The sequence below is a fragment of the Xiphophorus couchianus genome, unplaced genomic scaffold (genome assembly GCF_001444195.1).
Source record: "Xiphophorus couchianus unplaced genomic scaffold, X_couchianus-1.0 Scaffold1000102, whole genome shotgun sequence".
In the NCBI taxonomy this organism is placed as follows: Eukaryota; Metazoa; Chordata; class Actinopteri; order Cyprinodontiformes; family Poeciliidae; genus Xiphophorus; species Xiphophorus couchianus.
The window spans coordinates 1007294-1030442 of NW_020963015.1; the positions used below are offsets into that span (position 1 = coordinate 1007294).

Below are 23149 nucleotides of genomic sequence, written 5' to 3' on the forward strand. Positions count from 1 at the left end.
AGAAACGGAAATAAATTCAGGAGCAGAATCTCCTTTGATTGAGAAAACTTTCTTGTTTTAACAAGATTAAAAAGATAACATTTATAAGTTATACCTTCTGTTTTAAAAAAGAAATGTTGCAGCAGAAACATTTTCCACTCTGTGACGCTTCAGGCTTCAGTTCCCATTTAAAACTCGATGACAGCAGCAGGAGTTTTCTCACAGGATCTCACCTGAAAACCGGATTCCTCACCGATCAGCTCCGGGTCCAACAGGAGATTAAAGGATTTAAAGGTTAGATTTCAATAAAAAAAGACAAACAACATCAAAACTTAACTAAGTTTAACAGAATCACTAAACCAGATGAAGAATTGCACATCAGAAAAATAACCTAAAACTAAACAGCAAAAACATGAAATACTCCCAGAAAAATGTTAAAGGAATAAATAAAAATACAATTCAGTTCAACTAGAACTAAACACTGTGCAGCTGAAACTTGACCTCTGACCCCAGTTCTGGGAGTCATTTATGAAGTTTGATGCTCAGCCTGGCCTGTCTGGGTTCTGCTGGGTCCGGTGGTACCAGAACAAAAGGAAATGACCAAATATGGACTAAAACTGAAAAATAGCTAAGACTGTTTGAAGAACCCAGGGTCTCTAACATCTGATGTCCTAAAGTTGTTGATATTTAAATCTGTTGTATTTTGTTACATCATCATCATCATCATCATCATTCATCCAAGGAAGTTATTTTGCCGTTTCCATCAACCTGCTCTGATGCCATGCTTCAAACTGTGCATAAAAACGTAGTTATGGAAATGTTTGGTGTTGCGTATCCACCGCCGTCCTAAAACACTTACACTGTGAAGTTCTTGTGTTCTTGTTTCTGAGTCTCCGACGTTAAATTGTAAAACTGAGATTCTGAACAAGTTGGATGTGTTAGAGACATGAAGCAGCGCAAACACACAGAAGCAACGAGGGAGACCTGACAGCTGTGGGAACTCCACGCCTTCTGAGGGCGGCCATGTCGGAAACGGGCAGAGCATCTGTCTCCCCTCCCCTCCTCTGGTCAGACCGCCTCCTTCGTTGCCATGGAAACACACAACGCGTTCCTCTTGTGAATCCTCGTGTGGGCGGTCAGGTTGCTCTTCCTCTGGAAGTGTTTCCCGCAGGTGAGACAGGGGAAGGGCTTCTCTCCGGTGTGCGTGCGCATGTGGACATTCAGGTTGCCCCGCTGGCAGAAGCTCTTGCCGCAGACGAGGCAGGGGAAGGGTTTCTCCCCGGTGTGGATCCTCATGTGGACGATGAGGCTGAAGTGTTTGCGGAAGCTGCGGCCGCAGCTGACGCAGGTGAACGGGTTCCCGCCGGCGTGCAGCCGCAGGTGTTTGGTCAGGCTTCCCTTCTGGCTGAACGTCTTGCTGCACATCCTACAGGAAAACAGACTCTGCCGAGGCTTCTGCTCCGTCCGCTTCCCGTTCTGTTGCCGCGCTTCATCACGGCTCAGTTCGTCGTGGCTGCTCGCCTCCGGACATTCATCCTCGGCTCCAGGGCCCGGTTCTGGGACCGGGTCCAGGCTGCTGTCGTCTCCATCCTCCTCAGCTGGACTCACCATGAAGGAATGGGCCTCCTGCTTGAGATGGAGCTGCTCTTCATCCCGACCCGCAAGCTCATCATCCGGCTCCTCTTTGACCTGCACAGCCTCTGGGTCCCGGTTCACAGTTTCTGGTTCTGGTTCCGGCGGTCCAGAAAGCATTTCCTGGTTGGAGAGCAGCGGCGCCATCAGAACCTGCTGCTTCCTGCTGAGAAGACGCTGCTGGACGTCTGGAGGGAACCAGAGGAAATCATGAGAGGAGTTCAGAACCGCTGGACCCAGAGAGCGGTTCTGGTCGTTCAGGAGGAACCAGGATTACATCCGGTTTCTGTCCATAACCTGAACGTCTCCATGGTAACGGACAGGTAGGGGTCGATGTCAGTCCGTTACCATGGAGACAGTCAACTTCCCGGCTCCCTCTGTTTACAACTAAAACAATATTTATTTCTTTTTATCTCAAGATTTTCATTGTTTCTAAAATAGTTTTCAGGTAAGAAAAATGTCTCAGCATAATTTCAGAATGTTACATTTTAAATGTTTACATTTATTTTTGTTTTTACATAACTTTCAGGGATTGTGGTTTTCATACCAACTGAGAAAATTTTACTGTGTAGAATTTTTAGTGTCGTTTGTGGAAATTCAATCCAATTATTCAGCAAAAAAACAACTAAAACTGTCATTTCAGTCTGAGGCCAAATGTTGACGAGCAAAAGAGTCACTTTAATAACCAGAATTGACTTTTTAACATCTTTTATCTTGGTTTTGCTGTCTGCTGTGTTTTCATCAGAACTCTGTGTTTTAGGTTTTATTTACTCACTAAAACATTTTGGTTAACCTGGTGATGAACATTTATCATTAATTATTACAGGGCAGTGCTGAACTGGAGGAGCTCCTTCTTCACATTGAGAAGTCTGAAAACTATCAAGAAAATTATTTATAATCATTTTAAAAAGACCATCAAGAGCAAATGAGGTGGATTAGCAGAGCTAGCTAACCGTACTGTAGAAGATCATCTCTGCTGCCTGGATATTGAACTGTTAGCATGTCAGAGGCCTCTTCAGGCTAGTTGGAAGACTGACTGCTACTGGAGGTCCGTCCACAAAGTCAAATTCAGCTTTGAGCTGAAATAATTAAGAAACATTTAGTTTGAGTCCTTAAAACCCAGGAGTCAAACTCCAGTCGCTGTCCTGCAGGTTTTAGATGAGCCTCAGGTACGAAACCCTGGAATGAAACGGCTTCATCACCTCCTCCTGGTGTGGATCACCAGAACATTAAGGTTCTGGAGTGGTTCTGATCCTCACCAGAACCTCAATGACCTCATTATTCTGAACAGGTGCTGCAGCAGAGGCTCATCTAAACGCTGCAGGGCAGCCCTGAATTCTTCGCCGGATGTTTGCAGCAATCAAACTGTGTTTTGGTCGTTTTGGGCCAGAAAGTCTCATACGGTTTTGTGATCTGATCCTAGAATCTTAACCTCTTCCGGGTGAAATATTTTTGTTTTGACGTGCAGCAAAACAGAATTTTGCACCAATTGAAACCCAGTTCTGCTCTTATCTCGGTTCCCGGACCTACCTGCGGGGTTCGGCTCGGTTCGGGGTCTCCAGGTGAGGTCCAGCAGTCTCCGCTGCCGGTCGATCTCCTCCTCGTACTGGACGATGGTTTTTTCCAGCTGGGTGAAGATTTCTTCAGCAGCAGCAGTTAGTCTCTCTCTGATAAACTCTCTCAGAGGCTCAACGGAACACATTGTTGCTGAACAGAACCAGAAACTCCTGGACACAGCGACACACGAGCTAACTGAGCTAACCGGAAATTAGCCTTCTTCTTCTTCTTCTTGTTTTTTTTTTTTTTATGGCGGTTGGCAAACAACTTTTAGGTGCATTACCGCCACCTTCTAGACTGGAGTATGGATCAGATGTAAAGTCACTATAATCTTCCCATAATACCTGTTCTCCTTAGAAAATTAAAAATACTATTAAAAACTACGTCCCCCGATGATCTTTGAAGCAAACCTCTAATATCTAATTTATTTTTATTCCTATTTAAATTTCTAATTAACTCCTCCCTTTCTTGAACATACTTACTACATTCTAAAAAAAAAATGTTGTATTGCTTCTAATTTCCCACAACAACTACAGAAACCTGTATCATGTTTATTAATTATTTTAAGAGTACTGTTTAAACCTGTATGTCCAAACCTTAATCTAGATATAATATCTTCTTCTTTTTTATTCCTGCTACATTTCCTAAATTCTCCAACTTTTCTTTGGATGCTATAATAAAATCTGGCATTGCTTCCTTTATCCCACTGTTCCTGCCATTTATCCCTAATATACATTTTACTAATATTTTTAACCTCATTTTTACTCATTTTAATATTTAAATCAACAATACACTTTTTTGCTGCATTCTTAGCAAAACTATCTGCCAGCTCATTCCCTATTACTCCAATGTGAGCAGGAACCCAAACTAATTTGACCAGAGATCCATAACTTTTAATCCTAAACATTAAATGATTAATATCAACTATCATATCTTGCCTTGATTCTGAATTTTGTTCTACAATACTTACTAATGCACTACTTGAATCTGAACAGATTACAACCGCTCTCTCTCTTGTTTCCTCAACCCATTCTAGAGCCATTAAAATAGCCATTAGTTCACCTGTGTATACTGTCAATTTGTCTGTTATTCTTTTATTTCTCATAATATCTAATTCCGGAATTATAAAAGCTATTCCTATATTATTATTTGACATTTTAGAAGCATCTGTATATATTTGTATATATTCCGCATATTCATTTCCAATATAATTTTCCACCTCTTTCTTTTCTAATTGTTTTCCTTTTTCCAGTAAGCTTAAATCAACTTCCGCTATCTCAACTATCCATGGTGGGATAACAGGAATAACAATCACAGGACTAATTAAACTATGATTTATTCCTATATCTCTTATTTCATTTTTTATAAACCATCCAAAACTATTTATTTGCTTTTTTTCTTTTTCTTGACAAGATTGTAACATAATATATGGAGGATAACTTTCTTTATGTCCTTTAATATTTGCCCAGTAAGTTATTGCTAATTGTTTCCTTCTGAGCTCCAACGGCATCTCACCCATCTCAACCTGTAGAGCTGAAATTGGGGTACTTTTCATCGCTCCACAACAAAGTCTTAATGCTTGATACTGTATTCTATCTATGGTTTTTAGTAAACTATTTGAAGCTGAATTATATAAAATACATCCATAATCAAAAACTGACCTGATTAGACCAGTGTAAATTGTTTTTAAAGCTTTCCTATCAGCTCCCCATTCTTTTCCTCTTAAACACCTCATTATATTTAAGATTTTTTTTACTTTTTCCAACTATTTTATTAACATGAGTCTTCCATGTAAGTTTTTTATCAAACCTGTTGTTGCGCAACACCCCCCCCTCCTTTCTGTCTCTACTCTCTCACTCTCGTACTTCCTCTTCTGAGAGGGGAGATGTGCTACCAGCTCTCCTTCTAACGGGTTAATTGAGTTTCCTAAATCTGCTGAGATTTACCCTGTCCAGAACTGAAGTAAACTCTGTTTAAGCTGGTTTCGAGAAACGATTCGCCTGGTTATCTGACGGCCTACATCCAGGTGTCCCACCCTTCTTCCCCCTGTGAATTAGCCAGACTGAGCAGCCTACAGCCAACTAGTTTCACAGAGCACACCTGTTAACGGTCGCTCGTTCTCTATTTTACAACTTGCATTTGTTATTGAACCAGGTAGGTTTTAGTGACTCGGTCGAGTCCCAAGGATGATGTTTTAAATATGGGCTACCAGCAACCTAAAAACATTTTCCACCTCTTCCTCTCCAGAATCAAACATCACAGCTATTTTACAACCATCAAAGAACTTTAAGGTGACTCATTAACTGAATGTCCACAACATCTTTAGATTTTCTTTATGCTAAATATTTTATTAGTAAGGCATTTTTGCAAGGGTCAGTACAGCTTAATTCAGTAGCAGAAATAATCAAATAAGTAAAATCAATCATCTAGTCTATCTTTCCCTACTGCTGACACTGAGAACTAAAAAAGGGAACCTTTGAGAGAGACGGACGGAGTTTGGCGTTTCGAACCCCAGACCTGGCTTGATGATGAAGAAGGTGTTGCAGCAGGAGGAAGATGTTGATCGGCGAAGGCAGGGATCTCCGCAGGTCTGATGAGCTTCTTCTCCGCATGGATGCTGAGGTCACACAGGACTTGGTGCTGGCAGGAAGGAAGGCACCAGTTCTTCTTCTTTGTCTTTGCCTTTGTCTTTGTCTTCATCTTTGTCTTTAGGGTCTGAACCCAGCCGATGAGAGAAGTGCGATTCGAAGCCACAGATTGTGGGCCAGACTGGTTGGTCCCCATGAGCAGGACAGTCTTCGGCTCTGTGGCTCCGGCTCTTCTTCAGCTGCAGAGTTCTTTGTCCATCTCGATCTTGGCTCGAAGCTGCCCGGAGGATCCAACGAAAGGTTCCTCTTTTGCACCCACCTTATATAGGGTTTATCCATCCCCCTGGTGCACCTGCTGTCTGCTTAGACAGATGATCTCATATCCATCACTGTCTTACAGACATTTCCTGATGTCTGAGCTAATGTCTCAGGGTTGCTCAACCTCCTGTGTCCATTGCCTGCACGACATTTTCTCTGAAACGTTTCACCTTTCACCTACTCTCTACCTCCAACATATCAGTGATGTTTAATTGCAGTTACACCTTTTTACACCATTTCAAGTTCAATGTCAAAATCACATTTATATCACATTTATTTTCTTTAGCTTCTCTGATTTATCATTCATTTATAATTTTATAACCATAACTTGTTAATTATACTTATTATAATCTTAATGTGAGTTATTACAGATGTTTTTCTGAAAAGAAACCAAGAATAATCCATGATTCTAATTATTTGATACCAAAGTTACAGTTACTTGTTTTTCTTGTAAGTGTTCTCACAAATATAAGTGTAAGTATTATTACAAGTAAACCAGTATTCATATAAGTATTTTACTTTGAATCTTATCCAATTACTAATAATGTTTAGATTTCATTCTTTAAAACTTTCATGCTTTAAACTAAGGAATAGTCTAAACTATTTTTATAAATCTGCAGGCTGGAAACTTCCTCTTTTTCCAGGAAACCTGCTTTTCCTGTTTAATGACTCTCTCTGACTGACTATGATTTCTTATGATTAGATAGAAAAAAGTAGAATTAAAGCAAAGTTTGCATGTGACAAAAACAACACACACAACCAGATTTATTTTATTGACACTTAAGTCTACTGCTGGGCCTTGATGTCACTTGAGTGATTCATTTTAAAGATAACTTTATTTATTATTACTGTTAAACTAAAATCTCCAGCATGGGGAATTGGGATGAGCTCGGATTTTCTTGACAAACCAGAATCCTAAATATTTTATTTGATCTATCCTTTCAATAACATTCTCATATAATTTCAGATTTGTAATAATATTTAACTTTCTATTTGTAAAAACAACAACTTTAGATTTAGATATTGAGATTCTGAATCCCCATTCTAAAGCCCAAGCTTCTACACTATGTAATGCCTCTTGTAATTTCCTATTTACAAATTCAATATTTCTTCCCCTCTTCCAGATAAGGCCATCATCTGCAAATAATGAAACACCAAAAGATTTATCTATATTATTAAAAATATCATTAATCATTATAATAAATAGCATAGGACTTATTATACTACCTTGGGGAGTGCCATTTTCGATTTGATGCCTTGAACTTAAATCGCCACCTACCTTTACTTTTATATTTCTTTCCGTTAAAAATTTTTTAATCCATCTAAATATTCTGCCCCTTATCCCCATTTGTTTTATTTTAATTAACAATCCTTCTTTCCATAACATATCATAAGCTTTTTCTATATCTAAAAAAATTGCTATTAGACTCTCCTTATTAATCTGAGCCCGTCTAATTTCATGTTCCAGACATAATGCAGAATCTATTGTACTTCTACCTTTTCTAAAACCAAATTGATAGGATTTAATCTTCTCTTTCAACTCTAAATAATAAATTAATCTATTATTTACCATTTTTTCCATAATCTTACCAATACATGATGTTAAAGCTATTGGCCTGTAACTCTCAGCTGAGTGAGGATCTTTACCAGGTTTACAAATAGGTATAACAATTGCTTCTTTCCACTTGTCAGGTAATATTCCTTCCTTCCATACCTTATTATATAATTCTAATAATATTTTTTTACTCAATTCACTAAGATTACTTAGCATACTGTAACTAATTTGATCATTCCCAGGAGTTGATTTACTGGAATTCTTCAATGCTTTATTCAATTCTATTAAAGAAAAATTTATATTAATAAGGTCCTCATTATCTTCATCATTATACAGTAATTCATTTTGATTCTGTAATGTAATTTCACGTCCTTTTTTTTTCTTTACTATTTAGATTCTCCGTGCTATGTATCTTTGTAAATACTCTTGCTAATAATTCTGCTTTACTTTTACTATCTACTATAATTTTATCATCGTCTTTTAATACTGGAAAGAAATATTCTCTTGATTTACCGGACATTTTTTTTATAGTATTCCAAACCTTATCTAATGCAGTATTTCTCCCTAAGGACTCACAATATTTCCTCCAATAATCCCTTTTAGCATTTCTTATAATTTTCCTGACTTCTGCCTGTCTCCTTTTGTAATTTATTAAATTTTGGAAACAAATAATTTTTTAAAGAATTTTAAAAGCCTTATTCCGCATTTTAATTGCTACTGAACATTCTGACGTCCACCAAGGAACTATTCTCTTTTTTTTGTACCATTACTTCTAGGAATGGCTATTTTTGCTGCGTTAATAATGCTTTTACTAATTTCTAAATTCAATTCATTTATTGGTTTACTTGTATCTATATTTACCATATTAATCTCATTTATTATTCTAAATTTTTCCCAATTTGCATCCCCAAATCTCCATTTTCCCTCACTTTTTATCTGGTTTTCCTCTATATCAATTTCTACCTCAACAAAAATTGGATAATGATCACTTCCTATGGTACTTTTTTTGCATATTCTCCAGCTGCAGCTATCCGCAAAAGATTGCGACACCAAAGTCAGATCAATAACTGATTCTTTCCCTCTGATCAAATCCACCCGAGTGCCTACACCATTATTTAACACTACCAATTCTTTTTCTTCAATCACTTCTTCTAAAACTCCTCCATTATAATCATCTTGCTCTCCCCATAAAGTACTGTGTGCATTAAAATCCTCACACCAAATTATCTTCCCTCTCCAATGTCTTAGGATTGTTTCAAGTTTTAATTTTTCCAATTTTTTACAAGGATTATAATAATTTAGTATTTTGATATTTCCATTATTTGTCCAAATTTCTACAGCAATAAGTTCTAGGTCTGTTATTATTTGAAGCTGAATGAATTTAATATTTTCTTTTATAAATATGGCACATCCTCCTCCATTCCCATTTACTCTATCTTTACGTAAAACTGAGTAACCATGAATATTAAATTGCAGTGATGATTTAAGCCATGTTTCTTGAATACATATTATGTCTGGTTTTGTATTTAAATTGTTTATGAAACCTTTAAATTCCTAACTATTAAACTTCGAGCGTTCCATTATAGTAGTAGAATTATGCAACAATTTGAGAAGCCTCATTTTCAGATGATCCTTCCCCATGTCTAAGTTCATCATGGATTTTTTTCCCCAAGATAAATCTTTGACATTAAAAAACTTTGTAGCTGCCTTTACTATAATTTTTATTTTTTCAGTATTAGTTCTTGCTTGTTCTGAGCAATTAATGATATACGCAAGAAAAGGAATTAGTTTTTCTAACGTGACATTACACTGATTTTTATTTATCCCTTCTTCCTTTCCATAATTTGTTTTTGGATCATTTCCAGTATTTTTCACCTCTTTCACTGCTTCAGCATATGTAATTCTCCTATCAATTTTAACTTTTTGAATTTCGGCTGCTTCTTTTCTAACCATACATCCTGCATATGCTGCAGTATGATTTCCTCCACAATTACAACATTTAACTGGGTTACTTCCACATTCACCATAAGAGTGTTCACCTCCACATCTACCACATCTCTGTTTCCCTTTACAAACATTCGCAGTATGACCATATCTTTGACACTTATAGCATCTGAGAGGCGGTGGAATATAAGCTCTTACATTAAAACTCATGTAACCAACCATCACCTTATCAGGCAGAACTTTATCTTTGAAATCTAATAGAATAGATGTACTGTCCATTTTCTCCCCATTCCTAAAAGCTTGCAATCGTTTGATGCCTATAATTTCTCCTCCTTTCATTACTTTCTTAAGCTCTTCCAAATTTTCTCCAACAGGGATCCCTGATATTACCCCTTTCACCCCTCTTTCTTCCCCCACTACCTTTCTTCCTAACACTTCTTTTTTGCATACCATTTGTAGTTTTACTGCCTTATTCTTTTGCTCAGCATTCTTACAAATAATAAGCAGGCTCCCATCTCTTAAAACTTTAGCTAGTTCTACATCTCCGATGACTTTCTTTAATCCATTTGATAGATTGATAGGACTTACCCCAATCATATCTTGTCCAGCCTTAAACTTTAAAATAACTTTAAAGTCTTCCATCATTATTTTCTTTTTTATTTCAACTCTTTCTTCCTCATCTTCAAGAGACCTTTTACCGGCATTTATTCCCTTTTTACCTTTATCCTTTCCCCCTCCCCCTCTTCTATTTTCTACCATAGACCATCCTGTATCCATATTTTCATCTTCTGAACACCCTCCACTACAACTAGCCATCTAGATCCACTCACAGCCCAGATTATGCCAAAAACCACCTTAATACTCGCCAAAATAACGCATAAACGCTTCCTGTCTAGGTGAAAACCCGGAAATTAGCCACGGAGCTGCTTCCTGTTTGAACTGGAAGTCAGAACGCAGCGGCCTTACCGCCCCCTGCTGGAGAGAGGTGGTTAACGTGACATTCAAAGAATCACTAAAGTGATGAAGCAGAACCGGAACTTGATATTCCTTGATTTTCGTAATCGAACAATGTTCGATTAATCAACAAGGTAACCCACTGCTGCCAGCAAATTAAAACCAGTTTCTAAAAACACACATTTCCGTACTTTAAGGTTTATCATGGGACAATAATACTATTGTTAAGTCATGTAGAATTTTCATTTGGCTTTTAGGAAATAAAACAAAAGGCTAAAATATGAATGTTTGGCAACAGAAGCAGGTGGTAGAGCAGCCAAATCGTGTTCAAGTAAGAGCAGGGGCGCAGTATAGGGGGAAAGGTTATGACAATTCCAAGGGCTCCTGACCGACAGGGGGCCCTGCACAATTTATTTAGTTTTTCATAGAAATAACAAAAAATTGGGGCTCTGTCAATTATAATTGTTTTTTACAAATGTTCTCCCTCCCAGACCAAAATGCACATATTCACCCTGAACCTCCTGGATCTGCAGGAAATGGTTTCTTCCTGCTTGGAGCTTCAGGTGCAGTTGTGGTATTCCCTCTCTCAAAACGAGCATAGAAGTTGTTAAGTTCGTTGAGGAAGGAGACATCAGTAGAAGTGGGGGTGGTATTGGGGTTCTTGTAGTCAGTGAGAATCTGAAGGCCTTGCCACATACGTCGGGGGTTGGCGTTAGAAAAATGATCCTCCACCTTCCTTTTGTAGTGGTGTTTGGCCTTCTTGATTCCCTTCTTCAGCTCAGCCCTGGCTGCACTGTAAGTCTGTGCATCCCCTGACCTGAAGGCGATGTTGCGGGCCTTCAGCAGGAGACGAACGTCTCGGTTCATCCAGGGTTTCTGGTTGGGGTACATGGTAATGCGTTAGCAGGTGGTGACACGTTCTATGGTGGTGGAAATATGGTTCAGTACAGATGAGGCGTACTGATCCAAGTCTGTATGGTGGAAAATAGTCCAATCTGTTTTCCTGAACCGGTCCTGGAGCACAGCGTCTGAGCCCTCTGGCCACACCTTTACTGTCCTCACGGTAGGTTTCACACGTTGGATGAGTGGTAAGTACCGAGGTGTGAGGAACAGGGAGAGATTGTCTGATTGTCCGATGTTGGGGAGGGGTGTCACATTGTAGGCTCCAGCCAGATTGGAGTAGACATGGTCCAGGGTCATGTCTCCTCTGGTGTGGCAGGAGACATGTTGGTGGAATCTGGGAAGAACTGTCTTCAAGTTGGAGTGATTGAAATCACCCGCAACAATAATGCTCAGACTAGTTAGCATAGCTATCAATGACAGCAGATAAACATTTTTCCTGTAATGATAAGTTGTTTCTCCACCATTAGCACATTTAGCAGTGAGTGAACGAGGATGATTGACAGCACTAAGACCCTCCTCCTGGTTCTGATTGGTTGTTTTGGTCGGAACGTTGCTTTACTTTAGCTAGCAATAGCAGTTCAGGTGGAGGAGATTGATTGTTTTCACAGATTACCTGTCTTATAACAAACTGTCATGACATGGTGACAATTTTAACAAATATGGAGAAAACATATTTTTTATTAAAGTTATGTATTACAGCTTTAATAAAATGCAACTACATAGCATTTGATGAGAAATGTGGATTGTTTTATGTGTATTTTGCATGTTGCCTCTGACTGTTGCTGGTGGGGAGAAACATTTCAGTATCTAAAACTAATAGAACAAATTGAAGCAACATACTTGCAAACTGAATGTGGACTGTTGGATGTAAAATTCATGATCAGTAAATATTGTGCTAGTTATCAGTATTGGACCAAAGAAAGCAAACCTTTAAAATTGTGAAGCTTTTGATGAGTCAGATAAACTCAAGAAATTGTAACAGCAGCTGCGTGGGGGGCCAATTTAACTTTTTGTCATGGGGCCCCAAGATTCCTGGCTGCGCCCCTGAGTAAGAGTAGCACTACCTCAGCATATATTTACTAAAGTGGAAGTAAAAACATCCAGGTTATGAAACTAATACTTCCAGTAAGTAATATTCATTTGTTTGAACAGTTCTGTTGGTCTTTCTGTTTTTGTATTAATCTGAATTTTCTCACTAAGGGAAACAGTAATTACATTATTTTATATCATGAACTTGAGGAAATCTCCATGTTTGACCTTTTGAAAAGTTCTTCCGACACCTGAAGGGCTGAAGCCGGGTCACTAGTTTGGCTACCAGGGAGGATTTATCTCTGATTGTTGAGTAAGAGGCAGGAAACACCATGGGGAGGTTTAAAGTCCAACCTGAAGGCATAACTTGGACTGCAGCAGCTAGACTATCCAAGACATGAACTGACTCCATTCAGAAAGACCCCAGGTTGGGATTCAAACTCACAACCTCCTTGGTGCAGGGAAACAATGCCACCAACTTGCAGAATGTCAACTGACACTCCTAATTTAGTGCATCTAAAGTTAAATGCTGGATGAATGAGAGTTATTGACTGGACATCCCAACAGCGCTGAAACGTTTTGAACAGTTTAACTCAGGTGCTTCTCTGCCAAGCTCCAGAATTGATCCTTCTCATGATTCACCATCTACTGAACTAAACAGCTGCTTTCTGAACAACAAAATAACCACAAACAGATTCCTTTATTTTCTGTCATGATCCATTATATTGTAAATACAGTACACATTTACAAGCCTGTCATTTTAAAGCTAACCTGAATATTTACAAGCTTCCTCTTCATATATTAGTAAAGGATTAAAAGAGGAATGTTGCTGGCAGCAGAAAGAGCAGGAGCTTCTTAAAGTGACAGAGGCCCAACTTCAAGGCATTAAATTGTTAAGTCATTTGATATGTACAACATTTTTATTACAACCGAACATATCATAGTTAGTTGATTATGCTATAAAATGATACAATGTGGCTAGAAAACACATAATACTGTAAATGCATTTTGAATCTTGTCTGACTAGAACTTTAAAATATATATTGAAACATTTATCATAAAACTGAATCAATACATGGACACTGAAGAGAAGGAGTTAAAAACAGGAAACTACAATAATGCGTTGTGTAAAACCAAGCGTTGATGTCTCTGACTGCGTCAGCTTTTTACACCGAGCTTATGCTAGCCTCACTAAGCTTAGGCTGCGCCTGCTAGCAGCAGCACCGCCATCATGGCCACTTGTGACATTCGTGAGATTCCAAGTTCCTTATAACTGACATAAAGAACAACGTTGCTACTGGGGAATACATTACATTTCACTTACAGATTCATCCGTTTTATCTTTTCCAGGCCAAAATCACATCTACAAACATTCATTTACATTATCTGACAGATAAGGACTATTTGAACCTTCAGTGCGGTGATTCACAGTAATGTGCCGCAGTTTATTGTCAGTAATGGCAACAATGTAACAACTGAAATAGTAATTAGACTACCCCCTTCCTGAAAAATGGAACGTTGTTTAATTTAACTCCATTATTCCCATCATTGGTGAGTTCTCATGTGGAGGGTCAGTTCTCTGTGCTGCGTGAACGACTTCTCACAAGATGCACAACTAAAGAGTTTCTCACCTGTGTGAATTCTGAGGTGATTGGTTAACTCAGAACTCCATCTGAAAGATTTTTCACATGATCCACAAGGAAAGCGCTTCTTAGCTGTGTGAGTCCGAAGGTGGTTGGCCAAATGACTACTCTCTCTGAAAGACTTATCACATTGCTCACAAGGATATGGCCTTTCAGCTTTGTGAGTTTCCATGTGTGCATCTAGGTCAGACTGCTGGGTGAAATCTTTCCCACAAGTCAAACACAAGAAAGGTTTTTCAGCTGTGTGAGTCTTAAGGTGTTTAGATAAACGACCACCACATCGAAAGGATTTATTACACAGCTCACAGGGATAAGGCTTCTCTTCTGCGTGAGTGTTAAGATGATTAGCTAAATGATATCTCTCTCTGAAAGATTTATCACACAGCTCACAAGAATAGGGCCTTTCATCTGCGTGTGTTCTTACATGAACTCTGAACTGACCGGCCTGCCTGTAAGTCTTACCACAAACATTACATGTGTACGGCTTCTCACCTGTGTGAGTTCTTGTATGAACAGTCAATTGACCGGCCACTCTGAACGTTTTCCCACAAACGTTACATGAATATGGCTTTTCACCCGAGTGAGTTCTTACATGAACAGTCAACTGACTGGCAACTCTGAAAGTCTTACCACAAACGCTACATGAGTACGGCTTCTCCCCAGAGTGAATTCTCATGTGTGCAGTTAGCTTAGACTGCATGGCAAAATCCTTTCCACAGGTCAGACATGAGAAAGACCTCTCAGCTGTGTGAGTTCTCTTGTGACTACTTAAAAGACAGGAAGAGTAAAAGGATTCACCGCACACCTTACAAGCAAGCGGCTTTGCGTCTGCCCGCATTTTGATATGGTAGGATAGATAAGAACGATCTCTGAAAGATTTACCACAAGATTCACAACTAAACGGCTTCTCGTCTGTGTGAGTCGCAAGGTGATGGGTTAACTCGCAACTCTTTCTGAAAGATTTACCACACAATTCACAAACATGGGGCATTTCACCCGAGTGAATTTTCATGTGAACAGTCAAGTTCCTGTGCTTTCTGAAAGATTTACCACAAATTTTACAATGCACCTTCTCCCTCGTGTGTGTTTTCATGTGAGCAGTCAAGTAGTAAGGTTTAGTGTAACATTTACCACATACGCTACAACGGGACGCAGCAGATCTTTGCCTTTCTAGTTCTGAAATATCCACATTGTCCCTGTAATTTCTGCAGTTCTCCGGATGCAGGTCTTTACTGGATCCTGAAACTTCCTGGTTGCTTCCTTGCTGATGTTGGTTCACATCTGCAGGATGGTTTCCAGAGAACAGCTGGTTCCTGTTTGGTTCCGGATCAATGATGTGTTTTTGCTCATTAGCAGGAGTCACCATCAAGGCTTCAGGCTCCTGCTTCACCACAGGATCATCTTTATCCTGATCACTGCAGAAATCCTCATGTTCCTCTTTAATCCTCACCGGTTCTGGTTCTGCTGGTTCCGTTTTAATCTCTACAGTTTCTGGTTCCTCCTTTGTCTCAATCCTCTGCTCCAGTTCTGGGTCTTTGTGGAATATTTCCTCATCAGCAGCAGTCACCATTGAGGCGCTGCTCTCCTGTTTCACTAAAAGCTGTCCTTCATCCTGAAAGACCCAAAGCTGAATTTGTTCTGCTTTGATTGGCTGAAGTTCTGGTTCCCAGTTTGTCTCAATCATCTGTGGTTCTGGTTCCTCCTCTTCCTCTTTTATCCGTCTCTCTTTGGTTATGAGAAGGTCATCAGGCAGAACCTCAGAAGTAACAGACATGATGCTGTGGAGAACCTGAGGGAAGAACATTAATGACATTTCTGTAAAAACTATTTAAAACAATCTGGAAACACTTTAAGGATTGAGATTTTAATAGCATTTTTTACTGTAATGTATAAAAATAGGTTTTAAAAATAATCATGTAAAATGTGGTCAATTATCTTTCAAATATACATTTTTAAGTTTTAGAAACTTCTTTTTAAAATTTAGAAAACTGTAATAGACTGGAAGTTAAACACTAAAAATAAGAACAATACCTTTCAGAAAATATATTTAAGTAGAAAATGTATATTAAATGGTAATCTTGTAAAATGCAGCAAGCAATATTTTCTTGTATAGATGACCAATCTTGTATGAACTGTCCACTGACTGACCACTTAGCCACAAATGACATGAAAAAAGTGGTAAAATTTTCAATATTTTATATGAAAATATGTTGGGGAAAAATAGCAAAAAGGAATAAATGTGAATAATTGGTGCTGTTCAACAGGCCTTACTTTATGTAATTAATGTACCGGAACAGTTTTTATGATAGTTGGAAAGTTTCATGCAGAGTCATGTCAGAGCTTTTAAGGCAATTACTGATTCAGAAAAAACAGAGAAACAAAACATGGCCGCCTGCTTGGTGGGAGGTTACAGATTGGGACGCACTGTGCCAGCCGCCTGGCGATGACATCACTGACTGAGGACAGCCCCCACAATGAGGCGCTTCCGGCTAGCCTGTGACAATAAGGAACTGACAGAAAAGGAAAAAAGACTTCAAGGAGGCAGCCAGCAAATTATTCTATAGAGGCGTCTTCAGTCCGGAGTAAAGACAGGAAGTAGGGCTGCAGGAAGCTCCAGACTGAAGGCGGGACAGGAGGAGGGGCAACTGCAACCAGTCCGACGTTGAAGGGACAATAATTGGTTGCTGCAACAATGCAACATCCCGTTGACCGTTATTGTCACGATGAGATTTGATATGCAAAGCTCCACAGGAAATGAATGGATTGGGATCGATGTCACATCCTGCATGCTGAGCCCATAACAGGATGTAGAGTTACCAGTGAAACGATGGGAGAGGAGAGTCAAAGTGGAAACCTTCACAAAGTTCACAAAAGCTTAAGACACTATTGAGTTTTGGCATTTCTCCTGGTCATTATCAAATATGGCCATAGAATATTGTTGGCCAGTTTTTGCATAATGCCATAATATACAGTGGAAATAAGTATCTGAATTTGAAAGTTTGTACTGTCACAAATAATGAAACAGTCTATGATTTTTATGGCAGCTTCATTTTAACAGTGACAGATGGAATATCAATAAGAAAATATAGAAAATTACGTCATATTTAAATGAGAAATAATTTGCATTTCATTGAGGGAAATAAGTATTTGATCCTCTAATAACCAGCCAAAGTGTGTTTAACCTAACATTGGCTCCCACAGACCGCTGACACACCTGCAGTAGAGACACCTGTCCCAAAGTGTCACCTGTATAAAAGCCACCTGCCAACAGACTCAGTGACACGTCAACATCTCCACCACAAGCAAGACCAGAGAGCTGCCTAAAGACGTCAGGGACAAAGTGGTTGACCAGCACAAGGCTGGACTGGGCTGCTAGGCCATAAGTAAGAAGCTGGATGAGAAGGTGACAACTGTTGGTGCAATTATTCAGAAGTGGAAGAAGTACAACATTACTGTCAATCGGCCTGGAGCTCCAGACGAGATGTCGCCTCATGGAGTCTCAATGATCAGGAGAAAAACTAAAAATCAGCCAAGAACTACAAGAGAGGAGCTGCTTGATGATCTGAACCAGATGACAAACACCAAGATGTAACGGCTTAAAATCCTGCAGTGAACAAGGATCCTCTGCTCAAGAAGGCTGACGTCCAGACGTTCAGTCTGCCACTGAACATTAACGGCCCAGAGAGTCATTAACGAGGTGCTGTGGTCAGATGAGACCAAGTTGGGCTACAACTCAGCTCCATGTGTTTGGAGAAAGAAAAACAGAATAAGACCCTAAGAACACCATCCCCACTGCCAAGCACGGTGGTGGAAGTATCATGTTTTGGTGTTTTTCTTCTAAGGGCACAGGCCAACTTCACTGCGTCAATGGAAAGATGAACGGGGCCGTGAAAATCCTGGATGACGGCCTCCTCGCCTCTGTCAGTGAAAACGGGTCTGGATACCCGGGTCTTCCAGCACGACGACCCAAAACATGCAGCCAAGGAAACCAAGACGTGGCTCCAGAAGGAGCATGTGAAGGTCATGGAATGACCTCACCAGAGTCCTGACCTCAACCCACTGGAAATCTGTGGACGGCTGAAGCCTAAAAACCTGAAGGATCAGGAGACGACCTGCAGAGAGGAGTGGGCCAAAACTACTGCTGACGTCCGACCTGATAACAAACCACAAGAACCGGCCGGCTGCTGGCCAACAAGCAGTGATGAGCCCCCAGTGATGCCTGACCAGGGCTTTACAGGACGTCTCACTGGGGGATCAAATACTTATTTCCTTCAATAAAATGCCATTTTTTTCTCATTTTATGTCATTTTCTCTTTTTTTCTTTAATATTCTCTGTGTCACTGTTAAAATAAAGCTGGCATGAAATTATGAGATGTTTTTTTTATTTTTTTGTATAAAAATTTTTAAAGTGGGGGATCAAATACTTATTTCCTCCAATATATGTCTGCATGTTTCACAGAAGGTGTTTGAAGCACATTCAGAATAAAAATGCTGGTTCTGTTCTGGAAACATTAGAAATCCTGAGTCTCTTCATCACTGCAGCCAGACAGACGTTACAGTAGAAACCTGTGGAATACCAGTTACAATCTTTGATTTCCCTTCAGGACTGAAACGCTATTTTTGAATTTAATCAAATTCAATTGTCACTAAAATCACTACAGCACAAAACTGTGTGAAAATATGTATGAATGTTGTTACAAACCTTCATACTTACGAACAGATCAGAGGCTGGCAGCAGATTTTACTCTGTCAAATTCTTTTTGTCCTCAGGTTTCTACTTCCCAGCTAGCTTCTCAGTTAGCTTCCCAGTTAGCTTCCCAGTTAGCTTCTCAGTTAGTCTGCAGGCTAGAAACAGACTAGCAGCTGAAGCCCTGGCCTCTAACAATGTGGTAATAAGAGTAAAGGCAGCTCATTCATTAGTAAAAGGTTTTCAGGTTTTCTCGGCTCTAGTGATCTTTATATCGGTCAGACAAGACAGCAGGTTGTTGAGAATTACGGTCTAAAATATGTGCCATGCCCATAAGTCTTATATTAGGGATATATATTATATTTTATATTATAGCAGGTGTTCTAAAAGGTCTAATTATGACTGAACGCATTAGAAACCAAATCGGTTGCTGTAAGATTTCCACTGACAGGTTTCTTACTCTTCTTAACAATTTGTCCCACATGTGAAGTTTTGTTTCGTTGGTTTTGATAAGTTTCATTTAATACATTTTGTAACTCCTGGTCTTTAAGCTGCTTCATGTTCTGAAGAAGGATGTTGTGTAAAACTGAAACAGTGGTGGACAGTTTTACAAACATTTTTATATGTCTTAGTAAATTAATGCATAAACATACTAACAAAAAAATTGCAGAGTTAATCAGTCATCTACACATCATGGAGCGGATTATTATGAGCTGTTTTTGATAATCAATCTTTACTCTTTGCTGCCCCACAGTTACTAAACTCTGGGTTCAGATGGTGAAGCAACCAGAAGTTGCTCAGGAGGAAGCAGTTGTGGGGCAACGCAACGACGGGGAAAACACCTTTATTATTCTGTTGCTTTTTCTTTTAGCTCGTTATAGATGCATATCTGCTCCACATCATCATAAAAAATTCATATTACAGTTTGAATTTCAGGTTGGAAATGATATATTTACCATTTGATGCCTTTGTATTTTAAAAGGTTTTGTGATGAAAGCTTTCAGTCCATCTATATCTGCTACATGCAGAATATGAAGAAAATATTTAATCATAATTTAAAACCTGAAGGTAGCTTCTTTTTCCTTATTAGGGGTTTCAGTACACAGGGTTTCCCCAGTATTAGAAGCCTGGCGGGCCACCAGGCTTTACTTGGGCCCCAACCAGGCTAAGCATTGTTTATTTATTTAAGTCTTTTTAAAAAGTTTGAATTTTTTAGAGTTTATAGTTGGTGTTCAGGTATTAATCTTACAATAACACATAATTATCAAGTGGTATTTTAAAATTTCCCGTCAATTTTAAACATTTTTAACTTAAGAACACGACAAGCTGCTGGATGAATGAACCGAGTTGAACAGGTTTTCTGGGGGAACCTTGAATCTTCCAACATGAGCTTCCTCTTTATTTTCTAAAGGTAGAATATTCGGATACATTTTAAACAGCTGTGATATCCTGATAGCTGATTTTAGTGCATCTCCATCATGGATGTTCTTAGGATGTTTTTAGGAAAGTAGGATCTGATCTTATGACTCGGTTCTGACCGGTTTGACCCAATCCAAAAGAAACAGAAGTTTAAAAAGCTTCTAATTTATAGATTGCACGGAATATTTTCTGTATTTGACCATTTTTTTGTTTTTTTTAAATGACTGGAAAATTTTAAGCCCGTCGGCCATTTTGACAGGTTATGATTAACACCCTGACTGGAGCAACATGGGCAGACATTATATACTTTACAAAAAGTTGATCACAGATGCAACTAAACTCTATCAATAAACTATCTTTTTGAATATCACCTCAGGGACTCTGAACTAACTGCGTTTTGATGACGGCGTGTTGAAGAGTTCTGGACCGGACGCTTTGGAGAGTTCTGGTGATCTGTCTGTGTTTAATTTAATTCCAATAAAAACCTGCTTCCCCTGTCTGATGCTGTTTTATTCTTACAAACCTCTGTATTTAAAATATTTTCAAAAAGGTAGGATATTCTAATAAAAGGATTTTAAACAGGTAGATGTTCAGATGAAGGAAGTGATCTTCATGTGGTTTCGTCATGGATAGAAATTGTTCCGATGCTAAGCTAACCATAACTGCTAAGCTTCCACTTCAGTCACTCAAATATTGTTATTCAATATATTTAACATTAACAACCTGCTATAGTTTTCTGACTGTAAACATGATGGTAGCAGCTTTGGACGGGTAGCACAGACAGATAGACTTAGCCATCTATCCGTGCTACTGTAGGAAAATCTGATGAGGTAGCACAGATTGTCAGAACACCAGAAAATAGAGGTACATAAGTTAATTAGACTGTAACATGCGCCGTGCGCTGCACAACTAATGAATGAAACTGAACTCACCCTGCGGTTTTAACAAACGGAGCTGAAGACGTTTCCCTCCTGCACTCAGGGGGATGTTACATCTGATGTAACATCAGATGTAACATCAGATGTAACATCAGATGTAACAGCAGATGTAACATCAGATGTAACATCAGATGTAACATCAGATGTAACAGCAGATGTAACATCAGATGTAACATCAGATGTAACATCAGATGTAACAGCAGATGTAACATCAGTCCTGTGGGAAGCGAAACCACAAAAACCCCTGACAGGGTAAAAAAGTCACAGAGTTCAGTGATCGCTTTGGATCAGACAGATCAACTGACTGGTGAACCAGATTTCTCTGCAGATGCAACCAGGAGGAATTAGTGAGGCTGAGCCTTCAGACCGCAGCAGGTCAAGTGCTGCTAATTAAAGTGGAGCCGTTTAATTTCATTTATTATAAGTTATTGGGGCCACAGTCACTGGTTTTGTTACTACGGAGAAAAAGTCAGATGCGTTCATCTGCTTAATGTGTGATGATCTGGATTCGGTTCAACAGGGTGAATATGAACTGAACTGCAGCTAAATAGCCTATGACAATATGATTATAATTTGACGGGTAAAAATTGCATATGACGGATTTTTTATGCTGTCCGTCAAAATGACGGAGAACAAAAAAGTCTAGCGCGAGCTCTGGTTGTACATATTTTAATCTTCATAATGTTTGTGTGGAAATATCACATCTCATAGCTGAACTTTGTCTTTGTAAAAGCCTTCTGCTTCCTCCGCGGTATCAACTAGTTCCTGGATTATATTCTCTGTATCCCAGCGTTACTTCATTCAGAACCGTTCATTAGCATACCTGCAGGTTCCGAGGTGATTCGGGTTTTCCAGCTGGTGCCCGGAAGTTCTTCTTCTTCTTCTTCCTCCTGAAGGATGACGCAGTTTATTTCCGTTAGTCTCTTTCTGATGCTTCACTGCAGACACTGAAATGTTCAGCTACGCGGCACAAACCGCTTCCGAATCGACGATAAACGAGGAAGTCTGGAAGCTCGATGCTAACATCTCGTTCGCTTCCGCTGGAAGTCTCACACGTAGACTTCCCCCAGAAACAGTTCACATCATTTAGGTTCCGCCGCGGGCTAGAAATATTTGTTTTTATTTTCCTAATTGTTTTTTGTTTGTTTGTTCGTTTGTTTTTGCTTCATCTAAACAACATAAAGGTTTTCTGGTTGTTGAACAGAGTCCCATCCACACAGAGACTGAGAAATGTGCTTACTTTATATTAAAATAATACTAAAAGACAATCAAATATTAATACATTTAAAGAATGCTTCATTTTCAGAACTACGTTATATATTTGGTGTATGTTTAAATTATACATTTAGTCCTATATTTGTAAGAACCTCTCTAAATGACTTCAAGAATAAAATGAGACAAGAAATGCAAATATAATTAACTTAAATTAATATTAAAATAACACAAAATCAGTTATCATTAATAAAATAATGCTTTCCTGTTTGAATTAACACACAAACCAGTAGAACTAGAGTAAACTACTTCCTGCTCATCGCTGTGTCGTTCAGTGTGGAGCCCCCTAGAGGACAGAGAAGATTTTTCTCTTCCATTCCCACTTAGCGCAATATTTGCTGGTCTATTTTGTATACAGTCACAATGTCAATTTAAAATGTAAAATGTATTCATATTTAAAGAGCCTCAGTGAAAACGTGCTTAATCTCTTTAATCCAAAAATCGGATTGAAAATGAATTTATTCCCTGCATGTTTATGTCTGGTTGTATAAGGTTGAGATGGAAACGGCCCTTTAAACCATTCAGACCAACAAAATCAAAGACATAATCAAAACTGTCAAATGACTTTATTACCCGCGATAATAACTCAGAAAAAATATTGTTTATTTCTTTCCTTCTTATGAAAAGTTCCTGTTTCTATCACAGGTTTGTGGTGAATTTCTATCCTAAAGAAAAAGATACAAAACTTCAGATATTTCACAAGATATTAACATAAATGGAAAAGGACAGCC

At 38.9% G+C, this 23149-nt stretch overlaps 2 protein-coding genes across 2 annotated transcripts; both read right to left on the reverse strand.

Moving 5' to 3' along the window:
- Positions 1-306: 306 nt before the first annotated feature.
- LOC114141414 (zinc finger protein 467-like) lies at positions 307-10494 on the reverse strand. The gene is made up of 3 exons (XM_028011959.1): positions 10478-10494; positions 3142-3363; positions 307-1799 (listed from the first exon to the last, which is right to left on the reverse strand). Exons 2-3 carry the CDS (start codon positions 3311-3313, stop codon positions 1048-1050), a joined length of 924 nt encoding a protein of 307 aa, XP_027867760.1. The 5' UTR covers positions 3314-3363; positions 10478-10494; the 3' UTR covers positions 307-1047.
- A 2646-nt stretch (positions 10495-13140) lies between these two features.
- Positions 13141-22202, reverse strand: LOC114141373 (gastrula zinc finger protein XlCGF57.1-like). Its single transcript, XM_028011883.1, has 2 exons — positions 21970-22202; positions 13141-15891 (listed from the first exon to the last, which is right to left on the reverse strand). Exon 2 carries the CDS (start codon positions 15874-15876, stop codon positions 14005-14007), a length of 1872 nt encoding a protein of 623 aa, XP_027867684.1. The 5' UTR covers positions 15877-15891; positions 21970-22202; the 3' UTR covers positions 13141-14004.
- Positions 22203-23149: the final 947 nt, after the last annotated feature.